This window comes from Drosophila mauritiana, chromosome 2R (genome assembly GCF_004382145.1).
Source record: "Drosophila mauritiana strain mau12 chromosome 2R, ASM438214v1, whole genome shotgun sequence".
Taxonomy (NCBI): domain Eukaryota; kingdom Metazoa; phylum Arthropoda; class Insecta; order Diptera; family Drosophilidae; genus Drosophila; species Drosophila mauritiana.
The window spans coordinates 4878166-4903704 of record NC_046668.1 but is presented as its reverse complement, the minus strand read 5'-3'; the positions used below and the strand labels follow the sequence as shown (position 1 = coordinate 4903704).

At 40.7% G+C, this 25539-nt stretch overlaps 2 protein-coding genes and 5 non-coding genes across 11 annotated transcripts in view; 4 read left to right on the top strand and 3 right to left on the bottom strand.

Moving 5' to 3' along the window:
- LOC117137303 (ecdysone receptor) overlaps positions 1 to 25539 on the top strand; it is a 59645-nt gene that overhangs the window by 2462 nt on the left and 31644 nt on the right. The window contains exons 3-4 of one of the 3 annotated variants that reach the window (XM_033298681.1): positions 2163 to 2641; positions 2709 to 2875. In XM_033298681.1, the coding sequence (XP_033154572.1) occupies positions 2220 to 2641; positions 2709 to 2875 (589 nt within the window). In that variant the 5' untranslated portion in view covers positions 2163 to 2219. Of the gene's footprint in view, positions 1 to 2162; positions 2642 to 2708; positions 2876 to 22798; positions 23653 to 25539 lie in introns of those variants that run through there. The other 2 variants (XM_033298680.1, XM_033298682.1) reach the window with 2 other exon arrangements.
- On the top strand, positions 1123 to 1196 carry Trnan-guu. The gene has a single exon. It is a non-coding gene; the product is annotated as a tRNA-Asn (tRNA).
- On the bottom strand, positions 1436 to 1509 carry Trnan-guu. The gene has a single exon. It is a non-coding gene; the product is annotated as a tRNA-Asn (tRNA).
- Trnan-guu lies at positions 2035 to 2108 on the top strand. The gene has a single exon. It is a non-coding gene; the product is annotated as a tRNA-Asn (tRNA).
- On the top strand, positions 11999 to 12071 carry Trnak-cuu. The gene has a single exon. It is a non-coding gene; the product is annotated as a tRNA-Lys (tRNA).
- On the bottom strand, positions 12215 to 12287 carry Trnar-acg. Its single transcript has one exon. It is a non-coding gene; the product is annotated as a tRNA-Arg (tRNA).
- On the bottom strand, positions 16152 to 17327 carry LOC117137305. Of its 3 annotated transcripts, none has more exons than XM_033298685.1 (3): positions 16881 to 17327; positions 16319 to 16592; positions 16152 to 16266 (listed from the first exon to the last, which is right to left on the bottom strand). In XM_033298685.1, the coding sequence occupies exons 1-3, from the start codon at positions 17151 to 17153 to the stop codon at positions 16256 to 16258; spliced, it is 558 nt and encodes a 185-aa protein (XP_033154576.1). In that variant the 5' UTR covers positions 17154 to 17327; the 3' UTR covers positions 16152 to 16255. The 3 variants fall into 3 exon arrangements, with proteins under 3 accessions (XP_033154576.1, XP_033154575.1, XP_033154577.1); XM_033298684.1 differs by having other exon boundaries at positions 16767 to 17311; XM_033298686.1 differs by having other exon boundaries at positions 16324 to 16592; positions 16767 to 17246.

Sequence of the window (25539 nt, the reverse complement as noted above, 5' to 3'; positions counted from 1 at the left end):
ACTAGTATACCCTTTTACTCTACGAATAACGGGTATAAATATTAAGGAAACCCAAGTGAAAATCTCTGTTAATTGTTATGCACATAAATTCCAGCTGCTATGTTCTCGTCAGCGTTGGGAATTGGAAATGCAGATGAGTTGTGGTCGGCTCAATAAGTTCTCCCGTTGATTTTAGAAAAATACTACCCAAACTGAATTCTCCTGTTTTTTATGCAGCGGAAATGCATCATTTGCAGTGCTCGCCATCTACCGCCCCTTCCCCCTGACGGTCAGTTGGTCGTCAGCAATGCTTTTGTCGGTCCGATTGTCTACCCACACACACATACATAGAAGACAGCGTGAGTTAAAACCAGCCGGTCCGAGAAATTAGTGCAAGTGCATGCCAAAAGTAAATCGAAACAAACCAAAAGGCGAATAAACTTTGCCGATTGCATAGGAACTAGGGGATGAGATGGGGGACCAGCTGCTGCAGTTTTGAAATAGAAAATGAGTCTGCATAACTACCGCAAAAATGTTAAGTTCGCAGTTGCATTCTCTGGACTTTTATTGATAATTTTGGTTTGCGTGATGGTTAATTAAAATTTAATAATCTTTCTCTTTGAAACCAGATTCCAGAAGGGTTAAATAAGCATGAAGCAAAATTGGGTCAAAACGCTCGGTTCTAGTCGTTATAGGACGGCGAAGTTCGGAAGTGCTCCTGCCCATCGTGAAACGACCTTATCAAGGATTCTGGGTCAATATGCTTACGCCATTTTGTCGGCGCCCTGCTTACGTGCTTTTCGTGTGTGGATTTTAAGAGGGCTTATGCATAGGGTCATTCGCTTTGTGGGAGGTACACTTCAGAATTCAATTTTACTTAAGCGAACGCACTGATGAATCCCTTTGCTTTAGTTGTAGTTCACTAATTCCATGTCACAAATAATGTACATTAAGCTACTGCATTGGTCTCGTGGTACTGCTGGTAATAGATATGAATAATATAAATAATGAAATGAATGCCAAAGGGCATAATTAATTCTTTGAGGAGCTTATAGGTCAACGACGACAGTGATTTATTGGAATTTAGGGACTAAAATGCATTGGTGATTCTGAAACCCGCCACTTGACGACCGCAGCGCATCAGCCTCCGTGGCGCAATTGGTTAGCGCGTTCGGCTGTTAACCGAAAGGTTGGTGGTTCGAGTCCACCCGGGGGCGAATATTTCTATTTTACCTGTGAATCTTTGTTTTTTGCCTACTGAGTATGACCTTTTTTTAAAACCCAATTTTTTTAATAGAGCGAAAAAAGCATGAATGACTTTAAGGTTATTGTTTTCTTAAGCGGATCACAAATATGAGATTTTTAATAATTCATAAATAATTCGTAATTGAAATTTTTTATTTTAATTATTGCTTTTAAGAATATAAATAAAAGAACGTTTAAAAATAATAATTCACGCCCCCGGGTGGACTCGAACCACCAACCTTTCGGTTAACAGCCGAACGCGCTAACCAATTGCGCCACGGAGGCTATGAAAGCAGGTTGATATTTTATATCTACTTACATGACCTTTTATATCAATAAGTAAAATTTATCAGTTCTTAAAATCTTTATCGATAAATAAAAAAAACAATTTTCGATAAACGATAAGTCGAAGTCTTATTACATTTCCATTTAGCAAGATAGAAAGTGAACGTTTTGCTACGTTTGCCGGCTAATCTCATAATATGTTCTGTTTGGGGGAAACAAAGAACTGTGGGAGTGCAGGATATAAAGAAACGACGCCTCGCGTGAATGTTTATTCATATATAGGTAAAACCTGGCTTAAGAACTTCGCACGGGGTATATACATACAGCGGTGTACTAAAATGTTTCTTTCCTAAGCCTTAATGTGTATTGCTGTGAAACAATGAGTTTTTTCTTTTTTATAAATAAGAATAACTTCAATTTTTTATAACAGTACTCTAATTGAGATTTACGAACGAATTAACTTGTTTTGAAAACAAATGCTTTTGGCTTGGCTTACACTCGACATTAGTCGAATGAAATCCATAAGCCTCCGTGGCGCAATTGGTTAGCGCGTTCGGCTGTTAACCGAAAGGTTGGTGGTTCGAGTCCACCCGGGGGCGAATTTACTTTTTTTTAGATGCCATTTTTTTACTGAATCCACTATTCTTTTCCAGCTCAGTCGCTGGGAAATGATGTGATTTTAATCAAATGGGCATCATGAAGGCGTGGCCATGTTGACGACGAGCGGACAACAACAGTCAAAGCAAAAGCTGTCGACCATACCTAGCCATATTTTGCTACAACAACAATTAGCTGCCTCTGCAGGCCCATCTTCCTCAGTATCCCTATCCCCATCTTCTTCTGCCGCCCTGACCTTGCATGTAGCCAGTGCTAATGGCGGTGCACGAGAAACAACTTCTGCAGTCAAGGATAAACTAAGGCCGACACCCACAGCCATTAAAATTGAGCCCATGCCGGACGTCATTTCCGTAGGCACGGCGGCCGGAGGATCTAGCGTAGCTACTGTTGTTGCCCCCGCAGCAGCAACCACAACTTCCATTAAAGCCAATTCTACAGCGGCGCCCTCGACGTCGGCTGCAGCTGCAAATGGTCATTTGGTGCTTGTGCCGAACAAAAGGCCGCGACTTGATGTGTAAGGCAACTGAAGAAAATGTGAAAAGTATATAAGTTAATAAAGTATATATTCCATCTACCCGCAGTACCGAGGACTGGATGTCCACTCCTAGTCCAGGCAGCGTGCCCAGCTCCGCGCCGCCACTTTCGCCTTCCCCCGGCTCGCAGAATCACAGCTACAACATGTCCAACGGCTATGCATCACCAATGTCAGCCGGAAGCTATGATCCTTACAGTCCTACCGGCAAAACAGGTGAGTTGAAGAATACAGTTTTAAGTGCAATCGGCTTAAATTTTATAGTGCAGTTTTTAGCGATTAATGTAGTTCAATGTCATTATCTTTATTAAACGTCACAAGCTCCTACTTAAAAATGCTTGTTAAATGGGTTACTTCCTATTTTTCCAAAAAAATACAAAAAATCGAATAAGAAAGTGAAGAAAAATTGCTCGGTAAAAAAACTAAAAGTTTTTTTGAATGAAATAAAATATTTCTTCATTAATAAAAAAGATTTAGAAAATAAGTAATAAAGTGAGACCTAAATTTAACTTCAAAAGAGAAGACCAAAGAGCGAAATAAATTATTAAGAGAAACATGTGTGGCCAAACAAGTGGTTGGTGTCTTCGCTTCATTGTTTTGCGTATTTGTCCAGGGGGCGCTTTAACTCCGCCACCGTACATGTTTGTGATCTAAAGTGACTCCTGCAATCTAGATGGCGCTTTTCAATCAACATGGTCGATTTTTGTCTTGTTAAAGTATAACCGTTTCAGGCTGAGTGCCAAAATCAATAGGTAGATGGTGCTGTACAACGGAATTGCAAGTATAGCGAACTTCTATGCTGCAAATTCGATTTGTTCGGTTTCAACAATTTATCGACGAGCCCGTGTAATCTACTGTCAAGTAGACTAACGGGGTTTATTAATATGTAACTATAATGTTTATATTTGTAAAGGATTGTCAAATATATTATTTTCATATTTATTCAAATTTCATATTTATTATTCACAAAACACAATTCATCAACAAATTTATATATAAAATTTGTATATATTTAAATATTTTTTTAGATCAACATATTTTATTAGAAATTAAAAAATGAAACAAAAATCTAGAAAATTTTAATAAATGGCATTGCCAAAAAAAGTACTTTAAAGTAACAGTTCTTAACAACGAAAATGAAAGGGAGAGTTTTTACATCTATGTAAAATAAGTACAGAAAAACAAAAACTGTATTCCTTTCTTACGAAAGGAGCTTAAATCTATTCGTTAAACAATTTCTACAATTTTCGCGCATCGAGCTTCCATTTTATTACTTCACATATGCATCTTGTTAGTCTGTTATATAAAAATTAGGTTGTGCCTAAATTTAAGTGGTTCATTGTAGCGCCAAAATGTAGGCCTGCATTGAACTAAATATTTGTCCCGAAGAAGCATCCAGATTTTTGAAGCGCCTCAAATTGGTAATACATATTTTTTGCAGTAACATTGCATTTTGAATATACATTTCGATAATAATTAGAGAACTTGGAATGACGCAGGACAAAGGAAATCCAAACAGAAAATTAGGCACGAACGGCTCACCGAAAGGAATGAAATACACGCCCCCGCTCACAAAGATACTTTCGAGCACACAGACAGCGGCTCGCAGACCTATGTATGTATGTGTATGTTTGTAAGTCGAGAACGTGCCTTTCACCTTTCACGTGAAAACGTGGCCAAATTCAAGGTCATGGGCGCTGCAGACAAGGCAAATAAGAGGCCAAAACCCCCAGCCACCTCCGCCCACCGTCGAGCCACGATTCGCATCCAGACATGGAGCGAATGTAAGCCTCTAAATTACCAAAACGCGTCGCAGTCGGGACGAGCCGACAGACAAAATCGGCTGTAGGAGGCAGGCGTTGGGGGGCGGCCAACTGACAATGGCAATAAAGTTGAAAGTTGAAGGTCGCCAGACGATGACTATGCACGCCCACACACGCCACGTCGACGTCGTTCTTTGCCACTAAATGCTCGGCGTCGTAAACACTCCTGGCGGAAAGAGGACGCGGGGAGCAAAGCTCTTTGGGGCGAAACACCCACAAGTCCCCTCGCCGCCAGACGCACGCACAAGCCAACGGCCTCCAGCCTCCATGTTGGGTCCTAGAGGTTCCACTGGGTTGGTTTTACGACTCCTAAAATAAAATGGCCACTGTCGGCCCAAAAATAATCGATCCTTCAGCCACTTCCCCCCTCCACCGAACGCCCCGAATTGTGCGTGCGCCTGAACTTCTCTCGCTTTCACTCTGCTCACCGCAGGTTGGGGATATGTCTGGCGGTGCGCGGGCTGCGAAGACCCAAAAATCAACCGGCAAAGGGGGTTTTGGGCGGAGGAGTGTGCGTAATGAAATCATGCCAAGGCTGTTGCCGGTCGTTGTAAGGGAAAACCAAGCAGACACAGCCCCTGTAGGAGTCTGCTATTTTTCTTGGCCATTTCACTTGCGATTGCTTCTCCGTTCTTCCTTCGTGGATTTGGGTGAGGCTGGAGGTGTGCAATGTGGCGTATGCGCAATGCCACTAGCAATGCTCCAAGGAAAACCCGATTTCGGCACGCTTGATTTCTGGACTAATTCCCAACATTTTCTGGACAGTTTCTTTTTTTATTCTTTTTGGGTCTTTTCAAGAGTGCTGCCGAAAATCGTACAAGTCTAGTTTTTGTAGAATTTTTACACTACAGTTGTGATAACCTATTAAAATTATGTGCTCGCTCTTCAACGCAGTAAATATTTTGATATCAAGTTATAGGCATACCGTCCTTCTAACTGTTAATTGCATAGGCGAGGTTAAATTTCAGGAACTTGGAGCTCCTGACCAATAACTCAAATTAGCATAAAATGTGCGAGCTGCAGGCAATTCCTGCGAAACGTCAAACCAAACCACATCGCATGGCGTCGAATCGAATCGATCACATCGATTGAGCAATGTATGCAATTAGCTTGCCTTACCTAACGTCTAGACGGCCCAGCCCACGACCATGCCCAGATCCAGCTTAATCTGTGCAGGACACGCAATGCTGTGGGCAGGAGGAAGGAGCGCAGATAAGTTGGAGGGGAGCGGGCTCAAGGCTTCCAGCAATGATTTTTCAATCATGCGCCCGAAACATGATAGCCGTTGCCAGTCTGGCTCGGTGTCTGGACTCTTAGAAGGGTCTGGATACCAGAGCCGCAGAACTGGTTTCGGCCAGTTTCCCCTCCCCGTGTTTGCATTTTCTGCCTATACCTTAGAATTTGTAGCTTGACCAAAATGCGATCCTTCGCCTCTTCAAATTTGTCGCTGCGGTTCTGGTTCGTCTTGCCCTGCCAGTGGCTGTTCAAGGTCTTCGCGTCTGCCCTGCGCTTGGAGCGGAAAGACAGCAGATGCTTTTTTTGCCAGTCAGCAGGTACACTTGCTTGCCATTGTCCGTCCGCAGAATAGAGGAGTGCAAAAAACAAAAAACACACGACTCCTGGCTTAGTGTGTCAAATGGTCTGCAGGGTAGCTAAACCGCAGTGGTCGGCGAGGGAACGGCCGGAGGGTCGGCGGGTCGGAGGGTCGGAGGGTCGGAGGGTCGGAGGGTCGGACGGTCTGGCGGACTTTGGCATCGGACCAAGACCAAAGGCTCTGCTCTGCTATTGTGTTGTGTTTGGGTTCGGCACATGTTTGAGATTCTCTCTTCCGCTCTTCTCTTCATTCTTGTTTGTGTTCGCTGTACATAGGCTTCTATATATAGTTTGACCTTGATCTTGAATGTATATACATATGTACATATATCAACATGCGCGTACGTATTTCACGTTTGGGGAGGAAGACCCGCAATGGGTTACTGCAACAGCGGGAGGGCCGAGGAAGCGAACAGTCGAGTCTGATCTTACAGGGTCCTCCCAAAATTTCAAAAGTTCTGAGCAATTGTTTTTTCTAAATACTTCGTATGAAAGGTTTAAAGTCTATGTGCATAAACATAATTTATTGCGAAATATACTTAATTTGTTTACTTTATTTAATTTAATAATAAATCCACATCTATTAGTCTTAACAATGTCTTATTTGAGTTTATGGAATGTTTTGTTAATATTATGGATATGAATTACCCATGAAAAGAAGCTCGGAACAAAAGTAAATAGATAAGTGATAAGTGATAAGGGATAACATACAGATAGTATCTTGTACAGCTTGCACCCTTCGAGTTTCCAGTGAGCTGCTGTAAACCTTTGATGACAGGACTCCCCGAACACCCTGTGTTAACCCAGTGCGCTTTTAACCCAATTAACTTTCCAACTGCAGCCATCGCCGTCGAAGGGTTAAAAACGAATTTAAAACCCGGAGCCGGCGTTACCTAATATTTCTGCCACACTGTTCTTGGTGCTCCTGTGCGCGTGTGTGTGTGTGCTTTCGATACGTGGAAGCATAAATAGGCCAAATGCCATTAGCACAGGAGCCTCGTGCGACGTTGTCGATTCCAGAGTGGCGGGTTCTTGTTTGCTTTCGGCGTTTGGTTTTTGTTTTTTTTCGTTTTTTGGGTATATAAATGCAATAATAACGTGGGCTTGTGTGTGTGGGCTTCATGCAGAAACCCGCACAATTAATTCCTGCAAAAAATCAAACCGAAGCGGGAGAACAGAAGAGCCAAAAAATAACAAATTCCCCGATATACACATTCATACATATGCACAACGTGCATACATACATATGTGCACATTGTGTTTGTCCTTGAAAATCATGTGAAATTTTCGCTTTTATTATGTTGATCAACGATGTATGTATGTACATAATGAATCCCATGCAGACGGAGATGTTCATGACGTTCTTGTTTTGATGGATACTTTGTTCGGTGCTTCTCCGACTGCCTTAAGTCTAATCCCCTCTGTTTTATTTAGACCAACAAACAAGGGCTTCGTGCCACAAATGGACGTTGGGCATTAGTCGATTTCGAAGGATTTTCTCGTGCCAGGTGATTCACTTCGTAGTGTAGAGTTAACTCTCGGTGGGAGGAGAATTTGTTATGCAAACAGAGCTCTCGTCCTAGTGCCACTTCAGAGGGTTAAAGCATCCTTTGGCATGTGAGATGATTGGCTAATTACAGGACTAAATATTAATTAATATATCGTACTAGAATTCCTCATGATTAATCTGCTCTAATGAATTTAGTATGTAGATCCGCGTGAGTTTTGAACAACACCGCATGGTAAATTGTGAACATATATCATTTAAAGGTATAGTTCTAACGAGCGCAATTAGGATAGCTAATATTTCTGTAGCTGTATCTTTCAGAAAAGAAGTTCCATGCTCAGTGCATCCAGTTAGATATTCCAATTCAAATTCGTGAGTGTGTTTCGAATGGGACATAGTGTGAGCACTTTTCAGCACTGCTGATCAGAGTTGCTTGGATTCTGCTCTTATGTACATACACGTACATACATATTTTCAAATGGAAGAGTTCTCTTTGGAATACACACATGTTTACTGCACACTTTGCCAGTATTCGAGTCGTTTTCCCACACACCGCCCTTTCTCCAACCGAGAAGACAGTGCAAAAAGAAAAGAGAAAACATTTGCGCAACACATTCGCTAGTGATTCTCGGTGCTGATTTTGCTGATATATTTGCGCTGGCTCTCGTGCACACTCATGTGCACCTAAATGTATGTACAAAATAAAATATATATCGCCTGTTTACACATGAATATACTCATTGCTATTGCTGCTGCTGCGGTGCCAGTTGTTGTTGCTGCGCTGCTGTTTGCACTTTTTCGCGTATCGCACTTGGCCTTGAATTAATACAGCGAACTTTGGCTTTTGGCGAGTCGCACAAGTTTATCGTGCATCTCTGTAAAAAGATAATTAATTTCATGGCAGCGGCTCTGATAATTGCCGAGCGCATTTCATTTCATTTCTCTTTTCTTTCTTTTTGGATCGGCCCCACACACTCGCGTTCGCTCATATGTACATCCACATGAATGTACATTTTCAGCTGGTTGCATTTTGTCAACCGCCGTACTTGTACATACTTGCATACATACATGCATATGTATGTGCGATCGAAACGAAAGCGACGGACGACTTTCGTTTCATGCGGTGGGTGGTGGGCGGTGGTGGGAGGGAGAGCGGGATGTTCGCATACGCGAATACAGAAACACGCGCGATAATTTCCAAAATGTGCCAACAGCGGAGCGCAACCCATTTCAAGGTCACTCACGCACACACTTCCACGCCCCAGTCGCTCACACAGTCGCACAAACAAAGAGGCGAATTTGCCAAAAAGCAAAAAATAAACAACAACAATAAGGAGGCGGTGGTGATAATATTCGAGTTATTTTTTTCGGCTTTTTTGTACAGTGCGTTTGAGCTATAATATTAATTTCAAATTTTGCCTATAACTATTTTGGGATCAATAATTGAAAGTAAATGTACGTAAAAGTGTACATTCACGTTTATTTTGAATAACTTTTAAATTCCTATTTGATGTTATCAGGGGTTAAAAAAAAACAACATTTTATTGAATAATGAGTTATGCAGCTGATGTACATATGTATGCACATAAATAGCTATGTTTCTTCTGTGGTGTAGTGTAAAACATAGAGGACTTTTATTTTGGGAGCTTTGCTTAACATTAGAAAATAATTCTTGAAAAGACAGCCGAAAATGAATTTTATAACCGCTTGCATTGACTCATTATTTCTCTATTGAATTGTAAGTCGATTATTTACTTTCCATATTAAACTTGTTGTATTTATCGCTCATACCTTGAATTCTACCCACCACCCAAAACCTGCCCCGCCCTCACCCGCTGCGTTCTTTCTGCTCGTGACAGTTTATTTATTATTGTTAAATCAGGTCAGAGACCCATTAACACATATATACAGAGAATAAAAGCGGGAGCAGGGGACGACGGGTGTTGGGTATGTCGTCAGTCGAATCGCATACAGATGAGTTTCTCCCCCGTTTTCGGTACATGCGAGTGTATGGCGAGGCAATTGCCTGGGTGTGATTTTTGTGCTGTGGGGTCTCTCCGTCGGTCAGTCAGTCAGTCAGTCAGACAGGCCAAACGTCATCAAAATGGCTGCTGAGCAAAGCAAGTCGAAATGCCAGGGCACTAAAAATACATTTTATTTTGATACACGTAGGCATTTCTTTCTAGTTCTTCCGATCGCGACGGAAACAGTAATGGGGCCTTTCATTGTTGTTGGGTTCACTAATGGAGTCTACAAAGCGAATTACTACTAATTATATTGGTAAAATATAATATAAGAAATAAAATATAATATATATTATATACATATATAATATAATATAAAATATAAAAAATCTAATAAAGTGGTATTTTGCATATATAGTATCGCGTATGCTATACCTTTCATTTTAAATGCATTAGATAAATGCATTTTGTAGAAAAGGTATCTGCTAGTCGAGACACTGACCTAATATAATAATAATATTTTAAGATTAATCATAATCAGGCACCTGGATACGATCGTATCAGCTACTTTTGTGTTTGTGCAACGAACAGCTATTAAATTAATGGTATAATTTTTTATAGACGATTTGCAAAAAAAAATATTCAACTGCTATCCGCTCGTTTCTAAGGAAGTTATAAGAAATATTCGGCAATACATATCCATTATAGGTTAATGCCTTTTGCAAGAATGTACTATAATTTTGTTAATCTCAAAAGCTTATACATATACCTACTGCTACCAACAACAAAACTTAAATTTTGCTGAAAATCAAGTAGCTTACGTAGAGGCATTTGACAACGCATTCCTTTTGTTGTTTTTATATACGCTCATTTCGGACGACGCTTTGCCATTTGTTGAGATAAGCGCTTGTGGCCTTAAGGTTGAAAATTTTCATTGGAAATCGAAAGTATGAAAGATCGGCAGGTAAATGTACTTTTATCTATACGCCACACATGCCACGCCGTCGCAAGTAATAGAAACATTCTTGCCCCCTTGAGGAAGTTTAAAGCAGTGTTGTGCACTTCGTCAAATAATAATTCGTTTTATATACGAACATACTAAGTTTTGGGTATATTTACTGCGAAAAAACAATGCCTAATTGGAGAGAAACAATGAACCTAAAACGCAATAAATACTGATAATACATACACACCTGGATGTGAAATTGCCAAAAAACAGAACACATACAAACAAGCTGCATGTGTCATTAAACCAATACGTTTATTTACATGTGGGCATGTATGAGAGAAATGAGAACAAAGCATTTCAAATCACTGTATCAAAAAACAAAAAAAGTTTTTGTGAACAAAGGCCAACGAAAGGCAATAAGAAAACGAAATAAAACAAATGAGAAACCTTTAAATGAATTTGTCTTTGCTGAATTTTTGTTAACAATCAATGAGAATTTTGTAAAGCACCTTATTCCTATTTATTTCATTCTTCTTGAAATAGAAATCATAGAGTGTATCGGTAACAGCTTGAATCTATCTAAAATAGCGCTTAAAAAGTTCGCAGACACATTTCGGTAAAATCAAAAACTATGGCGATTGTGCGCCAGACAGGGTGGCGTATGGGTAATATGATTCATACGACGCGTATACGCACCGTCTGCAGCGAAATATTTCGCACTTGCTGAAATTGCCTCTGTTGTTGTTGCTTCTTTTGCGGTCTGTGCGTAAAGACATGTGCGTGTGACGATAATTTCAGACTGTTATCGCCTGGGAACTCAATGAACCACGGACTGAGGAGCAAAACAGAAACCAGAAAAGAAGAACAAACACAATAAAGCATCAAACAACAATAAACTAAATCAAGAGCAGCTATGGCGAAAACTCTGATAGAAAGCTAGCAACAACACCAAGCGAACGAATGAATTTTGCCGTAAATAGTTGGAATTGTTATTGTTGCTGCAGCTGTTGTCGACTGAGAAAAGGGGTAGGCGAAGCAATATAAAAACTATTGCGGTGGGTCAGGGTGAAAATGAAATAGAAATCTATGAATAGTTGCGAGCAACTAGGAGAGCGAACAGAAGAGCGAGCGGCGCACTCTGAATGAAATGGAATTTCCCTCGCTGCCGCCATTGATTAAGCAGAAGAGCCCGCAAAGTATCGTGTAATAGCGGCGGGCCATGCAATAATACGTCCACTGATCACATTCACTCTGATTATCTTTGTCATGGCCAACTCATCAAAGTCGGTGATTCAATTTGCTTGGTCGCGTTAATTAGCTTGACCTGAATCGCTCTAGCTAAAGAATTAGATTGCGCATACGCAACGTGTATTCGTTTTAGCTATGTGGGAGTTACTTAAAGTACACACATCTCTAGCAACCGCATGTTCATCTCGTTTGTTTAAGCGCTGTTGGCGGACAAGAACTAGCCTGTATGCTCTATTCCCGGCTGTTGCGGCAACTGCCCGGCTAGCTCAGTCGGTAGAGCATGAGACTCTTAATCTCAGGGTCGTGGGTTCGAGCCCCACGTTGGGCGAAATTAATATTTTATTTTTTATACGATTAATGAAAAGCCGCAAAATATAAAAAAACATGATTATAACCTGAAAATATTTACTGATCTGTAATTTTTCTGTTTTCTCTCGATCGAGGTAAATAAATAAAAAAAATTATTCTTCACGATCCTGCCAGGAGTCGAACCTGGAATCTTCTGATCCGTAGTCAGACGCGTTATCCATTGCGCCACAGGACCGGTTGGTTACACATTGTTTTGTGCTGTCTATTAGTGCTTTGAAGCTTAGAAAATTCTTTACATTCGCTTCGGTTACTTTGGTATTTTCATTCGTGGACAGGTGAACCGGTCTTTGCAGTAGTTTTTCCAAAATTCATTTTGGGAGTTCGGCCTTTAATTGTCCGTGCTATTTACTGAAATATTTGTTGGTTTCTTTAGCCAGAGCACAGCAAGGGAATAATAACATAATCAACACAAAAATCAACCGACATAAAGAGGCAAACGGAGAGAACACGCAAATATTTACACAGCAATAAGAACGACTAAAAAATTCGTAAAATATATGAGCAAAGAGCGAGAAATAATAAAATAAAAGCGATAGCAACACGTTTTTGCGCTTCACAAAACAAGACACAATGCCGATGATTATGATAAAGGCGTGTGTGAGTGGGGCCGTGCGGGGCGTGTCGCCGCCGTATCCAACACTCACGTAGAGGCAGCCAGCGATGAAGGGATGGCAGGCGCAGGGCAGGCACGGTCACACAGACACCAGCCACAACAACGATTCGGCAATACAAAGGCTACATGAAATTTTTGCCAAAAAACGGAGAAACACAAGTAAAAACAAAATGGCCGACGTCGGCTGCAATATTGTATATAGAAATTTTCGTCTGGCCTTTGGAAGGGAGTCAGGCGGGTGGCCAAGAGCGGGCTGGGTGGGTATACGTCTGAGTATACAGTATATACGGGCCATTTAAATGATATTAGAATGGAAGTCATGAACGCTTACTGCCCTCCTCGCTTCTTCTCCTTGCCGATACGGTCCGTCTGCTGGTGTGTGTGAGAGCATGTATCTTTTCGCTTTCGCATGACACAGATACACGTTCGCAACGACAGAACAAAACGTAGGCGACTCTTGATAGTAGGAAAGAAACGTTGTTGAGCGACGTCTCTAGCCCTGACCCTAATTTCTGGGTAAACAAACATTTGTTAGGGTCCCCCACCGTCTGGGGATCGCTGGTCCAGTTCCTGACATTTTCGTAAAATATCATAATCTAATCTAAATAAGCATTAAGTAGTCGGCATGTTGTCAATAATATTCTATAACTAAAGTAATTATTAAGTATTTTATTTATTTGTTTTGGTAAGGTGGTAAGGTAAGGTGGAAAAATTTGATGAGAACAATCGACGAAGTAAAAATAACAATTTTGAAAAATGCTTTAATATTATATATTTTTTTATACGTGTACATATAATTCTTTTTATCAATTTGTTAGAAAAATTTGATGATTACAATCGACGAAGTAAACATAACAATTTTGAAAAATGATTTAATATTATATCTTTTTTTATACGTGTATATATAATTATTTTTATCAATTTGTTCGTCCTTCTTTTAACTAACGTGGAGTCTTGGGCAATATTTCAATAGTAATTTAATACTTTGTGAGGATTTTGTTTATAAAAGCTAACCTATTTTTGCGATGATAGAAGCCTAGCATGCGCAAAATATCCATTCCCCAATTTTACCTACTGTTTGACAGTAAATAAAAAATTGAAATGCATAAATGAGGGCATTATCTCAAGGTCGTTGCCAATTGTGTTCGACGCGGTCTATCTATTCGCACACCCTCGCTCTGGTTTTTTTGCTTTCCACTTTCGTTTTCGCCTTTGTTTATTTTTGTTTTTGTTATTTTTTTGGCAAATAACCTTGATAAAACGTAAACTATTTTTATCAGTGAGTGTGAAATGGGGCCAATGGCAGCACAATTTCTGTTTGGGGTTAGTGTGCCAATTAACGATTAGATTATTTCTCACACTCTCCGCTCCACCCCCTAATGTGCGAAATAATTTGTATTTGGAAGATTCTAATTCATCGACCAAGTGGTAAACACATTGATTTTGCAATTGCCACCCCATAGTCTTGTTTAGCGTGCGACGCACATTGCGCGATCTATAAATACCAAACTAAAATAAGACACTAGCCATCTTAGGACTCTCCTATCGTGCGACACTAAGCCCTGGCCATAGAATTATCCACCTGGGAATGCGTCATAGATGTTGGACCAAGTATTTATGGGTACAGCCAGAAGACAATTTGACTCGACTTGATGGCTAGTGCATAACAATAAAATTGTATAGGGAGAGTCGGCCAGAATTACAAGATGCGGGTGCTCCAATGACGCTGGTTGTTACGTGACCCCGACCAACAAATGGGTTAAGGATGAAAAACAAAAGTCGTTCCAAACAGAAAGTTTACCTTGCTTACCATTATTGTGTTATCTTAAATATATTGTGTTATTTTAATAGCAACGAATAATGGAGTATAAAATATCATCGTTTTTAATGGAAACTTTTTAGTAAACATATTCCGCAATCGTTATAACCAGACACTGAAATAAACTTTTATGCCAGTCAAAATATAATTTTTTACTATATCAGCTGTAATTTTATTGTTGTATATCATATCAAACCTTGCAACCTTCTTTAGATTTTAGAACGTAATAAACTTCAACTGTTTGGCTTTATAATTGTTACAGGGACCGAAAATAAGTCATGTGTTTAAAATACTATTGAAAGAAGATAGAAATTTTAACTTGGATAACTCGCAAGATATGAGAAAAGCTTTCGTTCTATTTATTTTAAGTATTATTATTATTTTTATTTATATTAATATTTAATTATTTATTTTAGCGTCGGGTCGAGAAATTCATTTTTTTGTATTTATTTTTTTTTTTAAGTCAAACCAGATATAAAATGTGTATGGCAAATATTTGAATTAGTTCAATGACTTCATCGGTTATGTTCTTTATATGTACATCACTCGCCGCTAATCAATTTAGGCCTCATCAGCGTCATCATTGTCAAATCAGACAGTAAAAACGGAAAATGCGAGTGCAGACGGAGGAGGGAGAGACCCAATTCAACGCACAATACTGATCCAGAAAATACAATAAACGTGCATTTAAATGGCAATAAATCTAACTCAACCAAGTGACAATCGCAAATGAACAACGAAATAAATCCGATTCCAGTTCCACTGCACATATCATATGTGCACATGTATGTACGGACTACATGAGCCAGACAGGCAAATGACCCAGTAAGTAGTCGCAAAACAGCATCGAGAGCGCCGGCTCTCGATCAAATGTAAATCAAATATGGCGAATCTGCGTCCAAATAACACCAAATGAATGTCGAAACCGGAAATGACACACGGGTAGGGAAAATGGAAGGGTATGAGGCCGACTAGGACCTGCACCCACAGACTTTGCCCAGCGTGCCGGCGAGCATTTAACCTTGAGCCGGCAACTGATTACAAAATTGCAACGATAACTGCCAGTGACCCCATGGCAAAGAAAATAAAATGGAGAGTTCTGGCGCAGTGGGGAACGGAGAAGAAAGCTGAAGAACCAATCGCTAAATTCTGCCTTGATAAGTCATCGTCTTAGCAGTCGCAGTTGGAACAAACAGACGACCGACTGGTGGTAGACAGCTATATTTTGCATTTTGTTTTCGTTTCGTTTCCGCCAGATGTTGTCGCGATGGGCCTCGAAGGGGGAGAGGTTGGGGCGTTTTGGAAATTGGGAGGCGGTAGGTGGTAGGTAGTTAGGCAAATAAAACCATGGTCCAAAGCACTGAGCTGAAATTGAATTTCGAATATGAATCGAATTGAAATAAATAACATTACTGAGCTAATTTTCATTTCCGGCGTAAATGCTAGTATACTGTTACTACAGATTCTACGTTTCAAATCGAAAAAGAAACAAGCGAGAATACCATAATAATAATTAAACTGCAAGGATAGTAACAAAAATGTTGACCGAGGTTTGCACTCTTTCCGTTTAATATTAATGACAATGTGGAGCAATTAATTTAAATAAATGACAATGTAGAGCAATTAATTTAAATATATTTTTTTGAACTTTTTTTTTCTCTGTGATCAATACAACAATCGAGATTTATGTTTGCATATAACTTAAAACCAACTAGATCATGCCTAAGAAGAGGACAACGATTATTAACATCTCACAAGTGGTTACTTTACTCACCTTGCATTTCGGCCAACTGCTCGGTGCTCATAACAATTGGAAGGATCTGCTTGGTGGTGCTGGGATCTACAAAATTCGGATCGGCAATCGGGCTCATATAGCATTTGCGCATCCTTAGATACTGCAGCCAGACATTCTTGCCCTCCCCGGAGGCTCCTTTCTCGCCAGCGTCATGGACGTTGAGATTGATTTGACTCTCGTTCAGAAACATCTGGCGAGTGAGGTGGAAGTGGCTGTTGGTGATGTAGATGTTTGGCTCGGCCGGCCTTGGTTTCTGAGCAAAGAACATTGAATTGTTAGTACACTTTACATGTCTCGAGGTCAATTAGATCTTTACATAACATGGCTAGCGGTGTAACAGTGTCTTTGAATGAAAAATAATATTTCGCGCGATTTTAAGATCAATAGAGTCTCAATATGTTGATTGTTTTGTGTGTGTTTTGTTAACCTGTTCGTGCATCACGGACAGCATAAAGTTTTCGCTGATCAAGTGGATGTTGTAGTCTCGCAGGTCCGCCATCAAGCGCTCCAAACTCAGGTTCTTTTCTCGCAACTCGCGCACCTGTGCGTCCAGCTGGCTCTTGTCGTCCTCATAAAGCTGCAGGGTCTGCTCCCACTCGGATTTGATCGTGCGGACGTCGTACCATTGCTTCTGGCCAAGTAGCCGCTGGCACAGAAACAGCTCCACGAGTTGGGTTAGCTTGGGCAGGACGTAGATGCACAGAAATATCCACAAGAAGATCACGCACAAGTTGAACACACTCTTGCCGCGCAGGTCCGCGTTTACTCGCTGCTCATGTTCTAGCCCTTCCAGGATCGAGGATACGTTCCACATTAGTCCTTCTAATGTGTTGCTTTCCGTACTTAAAATTCTCGTGTTTTTGTTGTGTTTGCTTGAGATTACGGTGATGGAAATACATTTAAAGATAAACAACTAAAGTCATGAAAGGGCTCTCGAAGCCTGCTATTCAAACGTTTATAAGTTAATAATCAACAGTAAATAATATAACTTTGCTAAGTGTGGATTTAAATTGTTCAAACTGCGTATTAATTTTAAAAAATGTAATTCATTTAGGATAATTTTTGAGCGTGGTCTGTGTACTTTGAAAATTTAATTTGATTTTATTCGATAATTTTAGTAGCGGCTAACTTGATAACATAAAATGAGAAGTATATGTACTGTTTACAATATGTCTAGTGCTAGTGAATGCGATTCTTTTAACTAATATTGTTGATTTTGGGTTTGCTCGTGTGCGTGTCTGGGGTTTCCCATTTTATAACTTAATTAGCCAAAACACCAAAATAATCAAGAACCGCAGCAACTGCGTCGCGATTCGTGCATTGAACTTTTGGTGGGTTTTTCACAGAGTGATTTTATTTACGGAATCATCTACAAATTCCCTTTACCCTTAGTAGCTGCACACTTTTTATTTTATTTTAGTTTATTATATACACAGAAGGAAACGATCCTTAACTTTATCCTTTTATCCTTTGTACATTCTTGATCAAAGCAGATTACCAGCCGAGTTGATAACCTCTCTAACAATCCTCAAAAAATTGTAAAGCCCAGAAAGTGGAGTACTTCGATTTAATTTGAATTTATTATTTGCCAATTTCTATTGGAATTTCAAAAGACATTTAAATATTCTTTCTTAAAGTATCGTTTATATTATTTAAAATTGGATTTGCCTTGAACTCGAAACCATTGTGTGTGTTGAATTAGGTTTATTAATCCCTTAAAAGAAAGAAATTTGCACTAATTAATTGTTTGACATGCATATATGCACTGTGCAAAGACACTAGAATAATTCTAGTGTCTTTGCACTGTGATACATAGCAGAGCAGCCCAATCCACACTTGATTAAATATGTGCACTTTAAAAATAATTATCACAAATTTGCCTTAGTTCGTTGGGTGGCCTGAGGGGAAGGTCTGAATGGGAGGGAGCTTGGGGGGACCCCAAATACGGACGACACAGACTGCGTTGTGGCAAGTGCATGGCTATTTCTGTAGCCAGAAGCTTTTTATCAGCCAACGTTGTCAGGTGCTTACTGGAGCATCAGTTCCTAGCCCCCGGGAAAAGCAGCAGCGCGTGCTGCAATTACAGCACCCAACGCTTACAGCTGCTAAGCCAATGAGTTGGCACTTGCGCTAACAACAAGAGCTCAGTTCCCCCAGCCTCCTGAATACTGATGAGTTTTTTGTTTTGGCCGTATTGCGTTCCAGTTTAGCTGTGCAGGAAATAGTTATCGATAACTGGCGCGACAAGGGCACGCCAATTATGCACGCACGCCGGTTTTCTGCTTAGTATGCAATCTGAGGGAGGGACTAGATGCCAGTGAGCATTATGATCAGAATTGTTGACACCCAGGATGCCAACATCTACATACTGTACATAAACGTTAGAAGCTCGTTTGGTATTACTCCAATGCCAACAAGGCTTACAATTGTCGCTTTTAATCAAATAATGTCATGCGAGTCAACATAAAAACACGAAACATTGGAATATATGAAATCTTCTTGTGCCGCTAAAGCCCCCAATAATTTGTTTTACATAGCAAAATATCAAAAAATGACATATGTATATGTTTTATTCAACTTTTATTTTCGTCGACAATCCATCAAATGTCGGCATGCAGACGTTTAATTAGCTTTCGTACTTATGTTATACGCCCAACTTTTAAACACGCTTCAAAGATGAAGAATATGGATTTATTTTCGTTGCTCAAAGTCCATCAGGGCCAATTCTAGGATGGTATGGATATGGATAATGACCAAACCCTAGTCCAAAGCAATCTCGGCTTCAAAATCCTGTTTGCCTTCTTTAACTGCAATTAGGACTAGATCGACTCGGCGGCTAGTGATCCTGATTAACAACACACTATAAAATTTATAGTGTTAGAAAAGACTCCAATTACTTTTTTTTTATACACACGAATTTTTTTTACATACGAAAAATTTACATCTTATTTATCTTGCAAGTAAGTAATGCATAAAGTGGACTCAACCCGTCGGATTAGTGTTATTTCTTTAAGAAAGTACGGAACTAGGCAAGGCAACATATCCAAACCCATGTATTCTTGTTACACTTGTTCAATTCGGCCCACTGTGTCTGTATTTGACCTTTTCACCCACCGTGCGACATGGCCATGTACTTATAATGCAAAATCGGTACATACAGTCCGCCTGGATAACTATGTGGCACTTGCTCTCCTTTGGTCTGCCGACTGCTGCCGTCACCCATTCATGGGCGCTTATCGGTAAACAACCGCCAATCTTCGCCTATTTGCCCAACGTCGAGTCTTTTATTCCTCTTTGCCCACGAACGGCCTAAGCCCACTTTTTCTGCCCGCTCCACGCCCTCCCATTGCCGACTGCCCCCGGTCTTTGTCTCGCGGCTCCGACTACCTCAACTGCAAAGCGTCGCCGCGCCATTGAACGACATTAAACCTGACTTTGCCTCCTTTCTACGCCCGCCCTCTGCTTCTGCTTCTTGTGGCACCCGATTCAAAGTCAAAATCGCACCAAAAGACAAACCGAACCGCTCTGATCCGAAGCGAAGCAAACCAAGCCACCACCACACAAGGCAAACCAGATTAGCAAAAAAATCTAACAAAATAATACAACGTTCGTGCGCGTTTAAAACATCATGAACTAAGCCCAAGAAACTGAAACTACATGAGAAATAATATCTTTGTATATTTGAAGTATTGGTGTGCAACGTTTTTCTTACTTACGTGAATGTAAGATATTTTTCTCTCTGCATCTGTGTCGGCGTTTTTCGCATTTAAAACGTTCGTGCGGCTGGTGAGCGGGGGCATGGGTTGCGAAGCAGATTGGTGCAGTCTGTCTATGGGTATAAAAACAAAAACACAAACACCGCAACAGCAACAGCAACAACCATCGGCAGCGTTGTCGGTCGGTCGTTCAGTGGATTTGTGTGTCTTCGCATAAATTTTGCAGCTTGAGCGACAGGCGTGTAGACAAGTTTTTCTCCTTTTTTGTTTCTGTTTTCTAGCCAGCTATCTCGCTCGCTAAATGCACATAGATACACACACGTAGACTATATAGCTGGAGAGTGATGCTCAGATACATTATGTGTTATCTATCTGTGCACTGCAACAACTGTTTCGGTTTCAATTCTGGTATGCCATGGGATAAAACGAATAAGAATGAACTAGTTCCGACGACGAGCCAATTAATTCGAATTGGAGTGCGAGATATATTGCATCAATGAAAACGGATTCCAGACTAAAGTGTCAGTGCGATGAATTGATTAGAGCATTAGTTATTAGTTTGAAGTGAGCTAAGCCATCTAAATGTTATGTTTTGTCCACCTAAATCATATCTCTAATTTTAAGTAGGATAGACTTGCATATGTAAATTGATTTTCATTAATATAGTCGTAGTATTTGCTTATCAACAATGCCTCTATGAAAACAACTCAGTTTTTTTCAAGGAATTCAACGTCATACCTCTTTCTTCCTGTGAACGGTATCGGCTACTCAAGCAAGTTTCCACTACATGGCATTCGGCTCTCTTCTATTTCATTTATTTGCCGGCGAACTACCCCAACAAAAGGCATGCACATGACTTCGATCGCTCCCCCTCCCCCTCTCACCCACTCACACCCCAAAGCTAGACAAACTCTCTCACGCTCGCATGCAGCTACACAGATACATATAGGAAAGCACAGATACATGTTGCACCCATACTCTAAGCAATTGCTCCAGTGTACTACTGAACTGAGAGTCGTTTGGCAGTCGGCCAAGAGGGAAAACGCTGGTGTTGGAGAGGGGGACGGGACGTGTGGAGGAGTGGAGAATGTGGGGAAGGACGAAAGAGAGGAAAATCATCATAGACGCAGTTATGGGTTGCAGCTGTGTTTGTATTGGTATAGCCAAACAAATAGAAGTAGAGAAACATAGGAAGAGATAGAGAGAGGCAAAGACTCTTTCACGCCCCCGACACCAAGCCGCCGCCGTCCCCACTACTCAGCTGTCATTGTTGATATTTTGTGTTTTCATCTTGAACTTTTGTGGTTCAATGTGTCTAGCCAACCCCAAACAGAGCGAAACTCACCACATGCTAACCACTGTCACCGTCAGCACGACCACCCCCACAATCCCGCACCACCTTGCCCTTGCATTTTGCCGGCTTTTCTATGCGTATGCGTAGAGAGCGAGGTCGTCTCTCTCGCTCTGGCAAATGCAATTCTCTATTGCATTCTACACTTGAACTTGCCCAGCGTCAACTCAACGCACACAGCGACGTTAAGTAAATACGTAGCGACTCGAAAGATGGGGCAGGTGGTGGGGGGTAGGGTTGGGGCAAACAATTATCTGCAGCGATGTGTGCGTATCTGTATCTGAGTATCTCAGCTCGCTTTGCGCTGACTTTTTAACCACAATGTATTCGAAACGTGCAATTTATACGTCGCCCAGCAGACGGCGGTGATACGTATATGTGTATGTATGTACGTACGTACATACTCATAGATACTGTTGTGGCTGTTCGCGTTAGTTTGATCTGCGTTCTGTTTACCCTGGTGATCATTTTCCTTTCCATCAATTACGTCTCGTAGTGTCAATATTCTGCTTCAAATACCGTCGTCTACAAAACAACTGACTTCAGATGGATATCCCTTCCAACGAATGAAAAACAGTCCAATTCGTTAAGGCCTTCGAAGGACTCTCTAAGGTTTTCTAACTCGATCTTATTTTATTACTCATTCAGCTGACGCGAGAAAGTATTTTTGGCCACATGAAACGTTTCCATTGTTTTCTCGCTGAGATATTTGCTACATATATGTATAAAAATTAATTAAGTTTTATAAGGGAAACTTTGAAAAATACAATATAAGCCAACAAATTGTTGTATATCAAACCTGGAATGTATCGCAAAGGTTAATTAGTGAGACTGTAATTTAAGCTAAGTATTTCGACTTATCGTACTTTTACCTATGGCAAGTCATGGAACTCCTTCCGATTTATTCTGGACCCTTTCGTCCCACTATGCGAGAATATTTCAAATGTACGTACATACGTGTGAATTTGCACTTGTGCACCCGAAAGTAGCGATGAACGAAAACGAACGAAAAAAAAAACAATAAATAAATGTAGAAAACCGAAAATAAAGCAGCAAGAAATAAAAGCGATGATGGCACTCATACTCACGCACACATACGCGGCCATATACGCTCGCACACAACTCACAGATACGTGCCGGAGAGCGGACAAAGAGTATTCCACGATTGCAATTGCATCGGCATTTTCATTCAAGCCGCTTGCTCGAGTGTGTGTCTGTGGTTGTGTGAGTGAGTGCTGCCTGCGCTTCACATTTAACTTTAGCGCCGATTCCGCTTTTAACTCTCGCTCTTTCAGCGCCTTGGTGTGCGTGCCTGGTGAGTTTACCTTGGTGTGCGTGCCAGTGTGGTGAGTTTGAGCGTTTAACATTCTGCTCGTCTCGCTCATTGATTTAGTATTTTTTTGGACTTTGTTGTTAACGGTTGTCCGCTCGCACGTACGAAGCCCGATCGCGTTCGTCAGAAAACAAGATACAAAATACAGCACACTCAATTGAAAACGACAACCTAACAGTACGGTTTCCCAAAGCACCTAACATTTCAAAAACCGAAAACCCGCAAAATGTTGTAACCAAATAATGTTTAAATCACATATACACCTGCATATATTTATGAGAAATTGTTAGACAAATCCCAAATAATACCAGTTCCCCCAACAACCGCAACAAACACAAGTGCAATTCATCGGCAAAAATTAATATAAAGTGCAAATGCATTGTAGCTGAAACTCAAACAATAGTAAAAATACATACATAAGTGGTGAAGAAGGAAAAGGAAATAGTTCTTAAAATAACGCAAATCGAGAGCATATATTCATATTTGTACAGATATTATATGGCGGCTGCATAGTGCAAACCGTGCGGATGAGGGAGTACAGCGGGACCGAAATGTAAATAGGAAACAACGAAGCCAGAACTCGAAATCAAACATCAGCAACGTGACACACAGACATAAGACGCCCGTCTAGTCGTGGTCTGTGGAACGCCAGCTCCGCTTTGCCAGGAGCCGGAGACTTTTCCGCTTCCACAATATTACATATGTACATATATCGAAGGTAGTGCGCGAGTGAGTGAGGGATTTGTGCCGTGGATCCCGATCCCCTTACATATACGTAAAGGTAGTGAAAAGATTTTATCCAACATTCCAAATAGTGCTTTGTCAACTGGAATACCCTTTGTTCGAGAACGCAGTGGGCCCATGGATACTTGTGGATTAGTAGCAGAACTGGCGCACTATATCGACGCATATGGTGAGTGTGGGCACCTTGGAATCGAATAGAACCAAGCGGTTTTCCATAACAACATTTTGTGGTCAACTGCTTAACGAAGGATGTGAGTTGGGCAACAAGTTCGCTGTTCGGAAACGAAAACTATTTTCGATTTGTTCAGACCCTAATGTGTTTGTCTTGGCGCACTTGTCACTTCGTGTGAGCAAAATCAATTTCCATTTCCTATTCATCCAGCCGAAATGAAAACTACATGACCATTAGATCTTTCCAATGCCAAGATACACAGATCATATGTTCGCATAGCTGAATACATGCTGTACATACAGGCATTATGATGTCCCAAAAAGATACACATGTTTGGGATGGGGGTTCGATTGGCAATACATTAATTATGGTCATGACAACTGACAGACGGTCAAGAGAGAACGATGAAAATTGTGTATTTCGCCTGCGTGAACATAATCAAGCCTCTTTCGGGCCACTATAGATCCACGGTGTAGAGGGATATGTTGTGTATGTCGGTCTAGGGAAGCACTCGACTGCGTAATTGGCATGTATTTCCATAAATTCGAGTGGGCATTCCGTGAACTCAGCCAACAGATTTACTCTGATTTTCACATATATTCTGTTGATAAGGTTTAATTCGGTGTAAAACGTATTCGATTTGTTGAGTGCCGAAAGAAAGCTCGAAAATGATTTGATACAGATTGGGCACTTGAAGTGGGTTGGAGAAGGTAAAATTGTGGAACATGTAAATGCTGTTGGTCTGAAGAGACTTCACTTTCTGGATCCAATAACTTCAATTAAAAAAGTAGTAGTAGTATTTATTTATTCTTTATGTTTGGTATATCGTTTAATGGGTACTGCGACTTATTATTATAAATTATAAAGCGAGTCCTCTTGTGCGCTTGGTTTTCCCTATTTTAAAGCGCCTAATGAGGCATTAGGTAACATCGTGGTTTGCGCTTAGGTTCCAGTAAAGTCCCCAACATTAGTTTGACTCTCCCACAATTAATTTGTTCCATCCCCCCGACGACACTGACTTACCGCCACCCGTTGGCCTTCGTTTCCTGGGCGGGTCTGGTTAAACTTTCGACTTCATGACTCTGTTTTTTTGATACCCTTTACTTACACTGCATTTAAGTTCTAACGATGACTGAGCTGCGCGAGTTTATTTTTAGTCTCGGCCAAGTCCACTCTAAAGCTCACAGAAATTCGAATAATCTAAGAAGCCCTAGGCTGGGTTTTTAATTGAAATTCCTCTACAGGATGCACATAATTCGGAATTGTACATTTAGTTTTATACGTGCTAGCGGGTATCGTTTAGTCGAAGCACTCGACTAAAGATTCTCTTTTCCAACTGCTTTTTGCACATTAAGTTTTTCGCTATTTCTTCTTTGCTACACTTTCTGGACACAAACAAAGAGCACAAAAAAGTTACTTATATCCTATGGCGTCGACAACTTCGTCTTCTCCGCTGTTGTTTATGTTTTATTGGACATTAAAGTGGCCAAATGGCAAATTTTAATGCGATTTTATGCAAATATATAGACACATGTATGTCGTCTATACATGGGATTCGGTGTTGTGGCTTCGCCCAGGCTGAGAAAACCGAGTTCCCAGTGATTTTTTGTCACGATCCTCTGTGCATTTTTAGTTTGTGGTTCTTAGCTAAATGGCGCTTACATGTAGGAATTGTACAAGCAAACCAGAACGATAAAAGGATCTGCTTGGTGTTCTGAAAGACCTACCACAGACATAACAACAATTTTTACTACCAAATCCTCACGAATTGGAATGACCCTGGATAATCGAAATACCTTATTTCATATCGCAACTGTTCCCAAAGTGTCACACACAACCCCCCTTAAAAAGGTTCAATGTAACCGCGTCGGGGGGCGGCGATAC